The 11,972-nt window shown below is 38.4% G+C and overlaps 1 protein-coding gene across 8 annotated transcripts in view; it reads left to right on the top strand.

Annotated features, from left to right (window-relative positions):
* Positions 1–5,857: 5,857 nt before the first annotated feature.
* LOC127005139 (casein kinase I-like) overlaps positions 5,858–11,972 on the top strand; it is a 79,398-nt gene continuing 73,283 nt past the window's right edge. For all 8 annotated transcript variants that reach the window (XM_050873748.1, XM_050873746.1, XM_050873750.1 and 5 more), the window contains exon 1: positions 5,858–6,407. In XM_050873748.1, coding sequence (XP_050729705.1) covers positions 6,179–6,407 — 229 coding nt within the window. In that variant the 5' untranslated portion in view covers positions 5,858–6,178. The remainder of the gene's footprint in view (positions 6,408–11,972) is intronic.

The raw sequence follows: 11,972 nt of genomic DNA, 5'->3' as shown, positions 1-11,972 counted from the left end.
GCGATTTATCCATTTAAAATCCAGCTCGACTTCTCTTCCTTCAACTTGATATTCATTAAAAGTAGAAATGCAAGTTTTAGATATGCTCTGCATATCTGTGTAAATCAAAATTTAATCCTTGCAGAGTTAACAGTTCCTAGAGGATGAAATGCTAATCACAATGACATTAATACATGCATACCTATACACACAGACCCTGTATACTACAGCTAGGTAAATACACAGCCTAACCGACAGGGATAAAAAGACAGACACTTATTTCAGTTTTCTTTCCTTTCTTGCAATGTTGTGCTTATTACCGGTGCTCATTATAGGTGCACCGCTCCCTACACCTGTGCACCTGTAGCCTACCTGCAGAGGATAGGCTTTAGGACACTATAACACTATAAATAAAATTCGCCTGCACCACTAACGGGCTGGGCCGGGTCGTCCAAGAGGTCCTAGAGGTTCAAGAGACCCTACCGGCGCTAAAGGCAGAACATAAAAAAAAGTTTAAAAAATCGACCCATGCAGTAACAATCACTATATATGCATGTTTTTCATCGATGAATTTGACTCAGTGGTGACGTAAGCAGTCACACTGGCACTCAGAAAGCTGGGTGTAGATAAGTCATATTACGAGGAAAACTTAAAAATAATGAGCGATCGAGGAACTCCACAGAGATATTTCAGAAGTAAGATATGAAGTTTAATATGGGCAACGCGGCGTTCTTTATAATCTCTTTGCAAGACAATAAATAATGATCGGTGATGAAACCCTCGAGAAAATAGAGGAATAGGTACAGATATGTAGGACAAATAATTACAGCAAACTCAACCCACGAAAAAGATATATCAGAAAGAGAATAGGAATGGAATGGAGTACTTTGGGTGGATACATTATGAAGTGTATTCTACATGCAAATAGGACTGTACTTAAAAATGAAAAAATACAAACTTCCTCGATCATGACACCTAAAGAATAGCTGTATAATCACACTCTGTCCTGCCTGGGGGTTGGGATGGCATGTTCCTCCCTTCTCCCTTGTTGTTTACCTGCAACAATAAACTATCAATCAATCAATCAATCAGTAATTAGAATCCACCCAAAAGTGATCTAGCCACTAAAATGATAATCAACCCTATTCAGTCAGTAATGCTTTCTCAAAATTTGCCATGTTTGTTTGTCATGAATATCCATTTGCCACTCTCCCTGAAGCAAAAGATGCATAATCAATGTATCCTGCCTGTCCGCACATAATAAGACAACAGTTCAGAGACTTGGCGCCTCTCAAAACATGTGCAAAGAAAGCAATTAAGCGCACAAAGAGAACTGGATAAATAAAGCCGGATAAAACATGGAAAGACAGAAAGCGATCGTCAGAAGTCTCATAAGGTTGAAGATATTTTTATGATGCTTGAAACTAAGATGTGCGTAGACCGGCATCTCGATCACATCATGAGTAAAATTATAAATAGGCCTACCGGTGCATGAACAACCAAAGTAAAGCTGCTGTATTTTGTAGAATTTACTAGAGCAAACAGAAAAACAGTTAACGATTGAATTAACATTTACCTTTGTCCAACAGTCCATTAGTAGCTAATAACTGAAGAATGATGATGATGGTGATGACGGTGATGAATGATGATAACGATATAAAGAGGAGGATGATGATGATGATGATGATAATGATGTTGACTAAAAGAGAGAGAGAGAGAGAGAGAGAGAGAGAGAGAGAGAGAGAGAGAGAGAGAGAGAATATGCCACATCTTCCTTATATTGCCTGCCTTTGCTTTACACTAACAGGAATACATGATTACTGCGTTCCAGATAAGCCTTGGCTTAGCACAATCCAACTACACACAAATACCCCGCGGCCGGCTTTTTTTATTTTATAGAAAAGTTTCATACTACTACTACTACTACTACTACTACTACTACTACTACTAATAATAATAATAATAATAATAATAATAATAATAATAATAATAATAACAATAATAATAATAATAATAATAATAATAATAATAATAATAATATGGCTAATAATAATAATAATAATAATAATAATAATAATAATAATAATAATAATAATGATAATAATAACAACAACAATAATGATAATGATGATGATGATGAAAAGAAGAAGAAGAAGAAAAAGCAGAACAATAATATAAATAATAGAAAAGTAACAACCCAGCACAAAAATTCCGCTGTACTGGCAACACTGTCTACTCCCTGCTGTGTGTTACTGCTCCTTCGTCCCCGTGAGTCACGCCTCAGACTTCTGCTGCTGCTGCTTCTTCTACTGCTAAGAGGACACTCCCATCATCACACCAACTTTCCGGCGGTTCAGCTTATTCTCGTGATTTTGAGCGGGAAAAGTTTGCCTCCACATGGTGACCAGCTGACGTATGCAATAGTTGGTCTAGTTATATTTTTTACCAGCGTTTTTTTTTGGCTTGCAGGCGTTCTTCAGGTGAGACGGATTTTAATATTTAGACCTTTATGTGATTATGGTGTGTGTGTGTGTGTGTGTGTGTGTGTGTGTGTGTTAGTATATATTGAGAAATAGTATGCATTGTGTTTTATTGCCATGACATTGTTTCTTATTTGTTCAGCTTGTCTTAAAAAAAAATTCAGTCTCTCTCTCTCTCTCTCTCTCTCTCTCTCTCTCTCTCTCTCTCTCTCTCTCTCTCCATTTGCATATCCCATTCTTTTCATTCTTATTTACATTAATGCTTTAAGGTTGTTTTCTGTAACATTAAAGTATAGTTTCTTATTTAAAATTCTATGTAATGTCGATCTGTTCGTTTGATGCATCCAATTTCCTTTGGCTTAATAATTCTATCTATAGGATCGAGGTTAATTGGAGGTGACGTGCTTGGTGGGAATGGGGATCGGGAGAGATCGAGCTTGAGTAGCCTAGAGTTGGGGATTGAGAGTGTGAGGGGGTCGGGGTTGAAGAGATTGAGATAACGGGGGGTGGGGGGGTGGGGGGGGAGGTATGGTTGGGGGTAAAGGGTTGCGGGAGTTTGCCATTGGTCCATTGATGGAGGGGTTGAGGAGCTGGGGATTGGAGATTGGGATTTGAAGGTTAGGAATAAAAAGGGGGCGGGGTTATAGGGGTATAGGCTACATCCATGTATACGATATATATAGGGGTTGGGATGGAGATTTGGGATTGAGTTGGAGGTTAAGGGTGGAGATAGATGGTTGAGCTTTAATTAAGAGGAGGATCGAGTTGGGATTAGAGGGTGGGGGTTGGGAGTACCGGTTATATATAGGGTAGCCTACGTACGTTGGGATGGAGGTTTGGGATTGAGGTAGAGGTTTGGGGTGGGGACAGAGGATGCGGATTATAGTGTAGCCTAAATGTTATGGGTTACAGGTGGCGGTTATAATTGGTGACAGAGTTTTGGGGTTGGTCTCGGATAGGCCGGGATGTTGGTTTGAGATTGGAGTGGAGGTTGGGGTTGAGTAATATATAAGTTGAGGGTCAGGGTGAAGATTGGGAGTTAATTAAGGGTGGGGGGATGGGGATAGTTTTGGGGTTGGGGGTTATATATACTTAATGGAAGGTAATTGGGGTGAAGGTTAGGGATTAGAGTGATGGTCGGGGGATAGGGATATAGGATGGGGTTAAAGTGAAGGATGGGGATAAGGTGTGTGGAGGTGGTGGAGCACGTGTGTGAAGTCTGTGTGGCCTAGGCATTCTCTCTTCCTCGACCTTCCCTCCCTCGCTTTCCCTTCCTTTCTGTTTGTTTGCACGTACGGTGTCCAACATGAGGATATGTGTAATGCCGGACACGAAAGGACAGTCACGCTGCCTGTCATATGATCCTTTCTGTCTGCAAGAAGGAAGAAAAAGAAAAGAATTATATGTGACTGCATGCACTGACTGAATTATGCAAACTACCCAACCAACGAAAGACAAAACTACGGAATCGTCAATAATAACATAACAATGATAGTAACAATAGCAGTATATCTGTTTATCATTAGATAGCCTCATACAGCATCGATAGTAACATCTCGCCATCAGCTGAGACTGACAGATATCCCGGCCGCTACCCTGAATCAGGGCATGGCCTTGTGGTATTTTCCTAAGAAACAGCAAAAATATTGATAAAATTATGCATCCCCGGGGTAAATAATCTCTTACAACCCTATCAGTACAAGATTATGTGGCCTAGAATAAGGATAAAAGGAAGGGGAACTGGGAATATGCACAATGCTTTGTAGGCAAAGGCGACGCCATGTCCAGACTCATATTCGGTACGGTCTTGATTCTGCAGTCTAGAACAATTCTTATGCTTCACCCAGCGGCCTTATTCTCTGTGAGCATATCCATTCTTACTGTATGACACATGTGGCAGAGTGTGGGCAGGGGTCAAGGGCGTAATAACATGAGGAAGGGTATAAAAAATATGGTAGGCGGAGTCCTCGGCCCTTTGGGAGATAGGGGGAGGGATGGAGGAGGGAGGTAAGCACAGTTGCCAGATCACAATTTTTATGTATTCACACGGATATGTTTGTCTGTTTTATCAGCTTTCCCCCTCCACTGTATATGTATGGGTGTTTTTTTTATTGCTTGGAAAGTACAGGTGACTGTTTAATAGAAGAAGCAAAATTGTTTTTGCTTAAAAGGAAGTATATACAATGATATGTCTGTTTGAATTAAATGTTTCTGCCTGTGTTTCTGTCTGTCCTCTTGTCATCAAGCTGTCAGTGAGAGAGAGAGAGAGAGAGAGAGAGAGAGAGAGAGAGAGAGAATTTTTTTTTCTTTACATTGCCTGAAATTCTTCGTGACATCTTCCGTGTAATAAGCCTTGATCCCGTAATAAGCTATCGACGAGTCTCTCTCTCTCTCTCTCTCTCTCTCTCTCTCTCTTATCAATTATCAAATCTTATTTTTATTATTGACATTTTAGTAATTACAATAATACCCTCATTACTATTATCATTGTTATAATAATAATAATAATAATAATAATAATAATAATAATAATAATAATAATAATAATAATAATTATTATTATTATTATTATTATTATTATTATTATTATTATTATTATTATTATTATTATTAGCTATTTTTATGATCATTATGATTGTTATTGGAGTTACCAGCAGTATATGCCACATAATTCACACAAGTCTTTAAATACAACATGAGGCAGAGAGGAGACAAGTATAAATAATTTGAACAATTAAAGCAAATAAAAGAAATAACGTAAACAAAGGTTACGCCTCGAAGAGAAATCAAGGGTTGAAAATGAATAAGGGAAGTGTAAAAAAAATAATGAGGGACGCGCCGTAATGAAAGTGAACATATTGCTGAAAAATGATGATAACAGTTGATAATCCGATATCAAGAACAATGCTGATAATCACTCAAAAACTTGTTTCAGACGTGAGGTTCCTCCATGAGCCCGGCAAACCGGCATTTTTCGGCGAGGTGTCTGGCATCTCCTTTATCTGGCAACTGTGGACCCTGGCGCACCGCTCCTCCGCCATGGCATGTAGTCCGCTGTCACGCTAATGCGGTTAATTTTGAGTATTATGGATTCGTAAGGCCACTGAAGTTAAAATTTTACCCATGGTCATATTTAATTGGATGAAAGAGCTGCGTTCAAGATCCATGATATGACGTAATTACATTTATTATGGGTGAATCAGGTGGTCTTTGGTCAAATGAAGAACTATAGTGCAATCCATGAAAATTATCTGAGACAACTAAATATATGAATATTCCCATATAATGTTAAATTGAAAAAAAGTTAAAAAAAATATATAGATATAGTTAGTGCAAGAAGAGTACATTTATTGGTGTTTTTGATGTGGTTTTAGAGGGTTATTATATTTCAGTGGAGCGAGTGTATCGATCCGCGTAAAGAGTGGCCAAATCAGGTGTCGCTCAGAGGTGCTGTCGCCTCCTTCAACACTCCACCCTTTACCTCTTCACCTAGTGCCGTGGCGAGCGCGGAAACGCCTTTTGAGTGCAGTGTGTGGCGCCGGCTACTCGAAAACATGAAAATGGCGCGTGTCTCTATGGGATAACACCGGGGAAAAGGAAAAATAAAATGAAGTGAGTTTGGAGTGCTTGGCTGGCTGGCTGGCTGGTCCGCTGTCTTGATGGTGCTGGTTTAGGCGAGGCTGTGGCGGCTTTGGAGGCGGGCTGAGAGGCGGGATAGGATGCAGAAGGGAGAGCGGCGAGAGCGTGGAGGCGGCGGAGGGACCAAAGAGCAGGAAGACCCGGCCTCAAGGAGAGTTTCGAGGGCGAGTACTGCTAACAGGACGGCCGCCACCATGCAGCCGGGCTCCCGCACCTCCTCGTCCTCCAACTCCTTAGAGCTCTTCGTGGGCCCCAATTTCAGGGTCGGGAAGAAGATCGGCTGCGGGAACTTCGGCGAGCTGAGATTAGGTGAGCATGGACTTCCCTTTGGTTGATTCAGTAACGGGAATTATGTTGGAAATTGGAAGGCGTGGAAAGGAAAGGTTCTGGTGGTGGTTTTTATTATTTTCTCCTTGTTTTCGTTTCTCCCATTTTGTTTGTTTAGTGCCGGTGTGTTCGTGTCCGTGTCCGTGTGTGTGTGTGTGTGTTTTGGACGTGGGCTCACTGAGATTAGTGAAGGAATGGAAAGCAAAGGGTATGATCTGTTTTTAATTCTTTACTTCCTTCTTCCCCAGGTGAGCTCACAGGTGTAATGATCAATATTAAAACTAACAAACTAATGGTAATTGTGTTGCAAGCTCAGACAAGGAATGGCAAGCAAAGGATATGATCTGATTTTTTTTCTTCCTCACTTTGTCTTTATTTCTGTAACATAAACTGTCAGAGTGTGTGTGTGTGTGTGTGTGTGTCAAGTTGAATTTCAGACTTAGAGGTATACTTAGGTGAGTTGAGACTAGGTGAGCTTTTGACTCATTAAGGGAAATAGAGGAAGGGAAGGGAGTAATGGAGTGAAGGAGGGACAGGCATAAGTTGTTTGTATTAATGTACTTATTCCATTCATATTTATTCATGATTGTTTGTGTCTTTGTGGCAAGTTTATACAGCTGATATTAGGTGAGCTCTTGCATTGTAATTAGTAGAATAAAAAGTTTAGGGTTAGAGGGCAGAGGAAGGTGTGGGAAAAGGTGAGATTAAATGAGGTCTTGGCTGGCAGAAGTAAGGGGAAAATTGAGATTAGGTGAGCTTTGCAGTGGTTATAATGCTTGAGAAAAGGGGGAAATAGTAAGGGTGAGAACGTAAGGGAAAGGAAGATGGGATAAAGTAAGGGTGAATGAGCTTTTGACTGGATGAAGTAAAGGGGAAATGGTTGAAGTAAATGGGAAAAGGAGATTGGGTGAGCTGTACAGTTGTTATATTGAGAGAAAAGGGGAAAAATATTAGTGGTGATAGAGTTAGGGAAGAGGAGAGTAAGTCAGACTAGGTAAGCTTTTTTATACTGGAGAAAGAAAAAAAAGAGTAAGAGGGATGTCTGTCAGGTGATCTCTGGAGTTATAGTAAATGATAAAAGAAAAAAAAATGATCTGAGGTTAAGAAAATTAGGGAGGGAAGGAATAAAGTAAGGAAGTAAGCTGAATAGGATGATTAGGTGAGCTTTTGACTGGTTTTAAGTAGGGGAAAATAGGGTAGAGGGATATTAGATGAGCTTGTTAGGTTGAAATGATGGGACATGAAAAGTGAGATCAGGTGAGCTGTGACCATTGAAGGGGGGAAGTAAAAATGAGATTAAGGGATCTTTTAACTAATTGATGTGAAAGGGAGAAGGAAAAAAGCTGAGATTAATATATTAAAGGGAGTTAGGAGGAAGAAGGAAATTGAAAAAGATATGGGAGGGGAAGAAGTGAAAAGTTTGTGTGTGTGTGTGTGTGTGTGTGAAAGGAAAGGAGAGGGGAAAATTGAGGGTAGGAGAACAATGAAGGAAAGTAAGGAGAGGGGGGGGAGGGGGTTATATATATGTGAATTTCTATGTTAATAATATCATAATGTTTGTGTATTTCTGTGTTGTTTAAAAATTCTTATTGTGTTGTGTTGGCCATTATTCTCATCTGATTTGCATTTATGATACTCTACTGGTGTGTGTGTGTGTGTGTAGTTGCAATTTACAGGATTTGAATCATGCTGGTATTGCCATGTCTCCATATCTATATTGATCCTACTTATAATAATATGTGTGTGTGTGTGTGTGTGTGTGTGTGTGTGTGTGTGTGTGTGTGTGTGTGTGTGTGTGTGTGTGTGTGTGTCAGTCCATCCCCAACTCTGAATATCACACACACACACACACACACAACACAGAGCAACCAATTAACCTTGAAAGTCACCTTGTTGTTCTCTAGTTGGTCAGTCAGCCAATCTGTCTAGCACATGTAAATAATCTCAAAACTCCCAGCTGTATCCCACCACTGTCCTTATCCTTGCATTAACTGGTTGTATACTAAACCTGTAGATCATGTTACTGTTAAAGATTGTGGCTAGATTGTTAGCTTATGTAATGTGTGAAGAAAATATTTGGTGTTTATTAATTCACTGATAACATGACGTCATACTACCTTGCTGTATTAACTAAAATCATAGATAATTTTAGTTAAAGAGTTAGAGAAGACTAGATGTTATATTTTTTAGGCGCATAATGAATATTGCTAGATAACTTAATCCCGTATTGAATCAGACTTTCTTTATAGCATCAAAGAGGTTTAAAAGATTAGTTATATATACATATTTAATTCAGTTTAGACTTTAAGAGTTACAGTTAAACCTTAACTTCCTAAGAGTTCAAGGTTTGTGTAACATCAGTATTGCTGATGATAGTGTCTTAATGCTATTAACAGTTGTGGCTGGCAGTTTACATGAACCAGAAGCTAATGATATTCAAGTGTCATGTGTGATAATCTGCAGCTGTAGCTAAGTGCCATCTAGTGTGTAAAATCATTGTGCTTTAGTGTATCAGTGAGGAAAGATAGTGTAATGCCATTGAAAAGCAAAGTGTGTCAGTAAGCAGAAGAGAAGAATCTGACCTTGATATTCATGTATATATATGAAGACTTATACTTTTCTGTGGTGGGATATTTATTTTTCATCATATACACGTGAAGAAAAATCTTACTATATATATATGTATGTATGAGGCCCACATAATATTAAAGTATTTCCTACACCATGTACTGAGACCCGAAGCCTTTGATCTTCAAGTTACTCGCTAATGTACTTGTCCTTTAATGTGTCCTGTAGTGAAACTGGCCTTGTAATTTGTGTGTGTGTGTGTGGGTGAGTGAGTTTTGATATCAGACACCTTCATGATACAAGGCTTTATTCAACTCATAACGCAATGCTCACCTGTAACGTAAGATTAAAACCAAATTAGAAATTGATACACCATAATCAATTTTAAGACGTTAAGATTGTAGTAAGCATTTAACATCAAGGCATCTCTTTTAATTAATAATATAGTGAGCATCAACCAAAATTAGTAATACAAAAACATAAACATCTGGAACATTAAATCCATAACATATGTGTGTGTGTGTGTATCACCACTTATATTTTGCTGTAGTGAGATGTTATATATTCCCATTATACACAAGGGAAGGAAAATATGATGCATACACCCACTTGGTCCACATAAGGTTAAAAGTATTGCCAACAGAGTGGAGGATATATAATTATGGGAAGTTGTGGGGAGGGGGGCATGACTCAGGAGCCTCAAGATATGGCTATATACAAAATTAATTAGTGGTGACCTTATTTTTTAATGATTATCTTAAGGACTAGTTCAGGGGGTGGACTGGATGCTGCTTTCACAGGGTATTTTATTTAGCGCTCCGTTGAATGTTCCGTAGCCTTGGGAGAATCAATATTGCCACAAGTATTATAGTTATGGTAGTGAAATAATGCCTCTTGCTCTCATATTCTGCCTTTTAGTATCTTTATTGACATTTGTACACTTATTCAACTGGGATAGGAAGTGTATTGGATAAACTTCTTTGTCTTCTTCATCCTCCTCTTTTTTGTAATCTTTTTCTTCTTTGTCTTCTTCATCCTTTTCTTTTTTTCCTCTTTGTCTTCTTCATCCTTTTTTTTTTTTTTTTTTTTTTTTTAACATCCTCATTTTTCCCTTCTGAGGTTGGACGGGTTGATGAAATTTTTGTTGTTCATCTTGGTTTTCAGCGGAACTTTTCTTGCCTCGTATGCTCCTCCCTACAGGCAGCTCGAGATTTTGGCATAATTTTTGCCTTGTAGCTGTATTAACTTCTACATACATATCTAACCATTTAGCTATATCTATCTTGACATACAGTTTAAACACTTTTTAGATATTCAAGCACTGATCTAGCTATTTTAACTATCTAACCATTGCTCCACTTATCTAACCATATCTAGCTATATCTATCTAACCATTTATCTTCTTTTAACCTCCTTACTTTCCCTCATGGGGCTGGGCGGGCTACGAGTCTCTCCCACTCTTGATGAAAAAATAACCTAATCTATCTAAACATTTATACACAGTCCAGATATTTCTACACTTATCTAACTATATGTAACTATCATGGTATATCTAACTATATCTAGCCATGATTATAGATAACTAGCTAACTAACTATAGGTAAACTAGCAGCCAATAGAAGCTTTTATTTATTTATTTATTTATTTTTTGTTTTTTTTTTGTTTTTGTTTTTGTATATGCCCATGAGGTGCTTCCCTTGCTGTGAAAAAAAGCCAAGTTGACCTTTTCACCAGTATCTAACTGTGAAAGGATGTGTAGTAGATAACCCTCCTCATTATCATTCCAAAGGTTGTTTATTTATAGTAGTTTCCTGGCAGGTTAGCATCATCGTGTACACACTTGTATGATTGTCCTTGATTACTGTTTACTTCACACCAATTAGAGAATGAGAGGGAAAGGTAAACAAGATATGCATTATGATGTTGTAGGTTATCAGTAGGTAATGTAGGACGTCATTATCTTTTTATTATTATTTTATGTTCGTATCACAAGCTCTCCTCCTAAACCATTCCCCTGACGTCATTTCCACCAATATCACTCTGCCACATATACTTTTCTTACTAGCCTTCTATGAACCTCTTTTATAGGTTGTTTCATCATAGTATAACCATATTTGCAGAGCCTCAGAGGATAAGCACTGACATAAGAGGGTATGTTATCCCTTATCCAAACATTCCCCGTCCTGTTGGTAGGTTATTACAGGAGGTGAGATATTTTTTTTTTCATAGTTTATTAATATCTGCATAGCATCATACAAGGAAGGAAAGAATAAACACCGATATCCATTAGCCAGATTATTCGTATACAAAGTCTCCAACAAATATTGTAATGAAATGATAAACTGTTATAAGATTGTGGGCATAGCTGGGCGTTATCGCGATAAGTTATCGCGATACTTTATCGCTGATAACAAAATCGGGTTATCGGCCATCCGCTACTTATTTAAATATATATCGGTATCTTCGTTACTTTTGAAACCAAACTAGCGATAATCGCTAATTTTTTCCGCCTCTCAGAAAATAAAAAAAATAAAAATTGTCTCCCTACTGCGCATGCATGGCCCAGTATTGTTTGAAAACACTTCGGGGTATGAAATATCTTCGGTGAAGAGATTTCATACTTAGATCATCAACATTAAAACACTAGGTTATTTTTTTGTTACTCAAAAATCAATATATCAAAGAGAAAAATCATTTAACTTTGCCCCAAAAATGATTATTCATTGCCTCAAATTTGATATTCCATATTCGTTTGTGAGCATGCCATGGTACTAAAGGTACCCGGTGTTGTGTTATTTGGTGTTCCATCGTCAAAAGTTGGCGCTTTTGTTAACAAACACTGGTCTCTCGTTAACTGCGCATGCTCAGACCAGTAAGCGTAGACCTGTACAGTCTCACAAAGCTTTTTAACACATAAAGAGTTGCTGGAAGGCTGAATCAGACATACAGTACCACCATCCTCGCTGTTTCAAGAGCGAC

This window comes from Eriocheir sinensis, chromosome 29, assembly GCF_024679095.1.
Source record: "Eriocheir sinensis breed Jianghai 21 chromosome 29, ASM2467909v1, whole genome shotgun sequence".
Lineage (NCBI taxonomy): Eukaryota > Metazoa > Arthropoda > Malacostraca > Decapoda > Varunidae > Eriocheir > Eriocheir sinensis.
The sequence above is the reverse complement of the archived record's forward strand: the minus strand, read 5'-3'. Positions and strand labels throughout refer to the sequence as shown.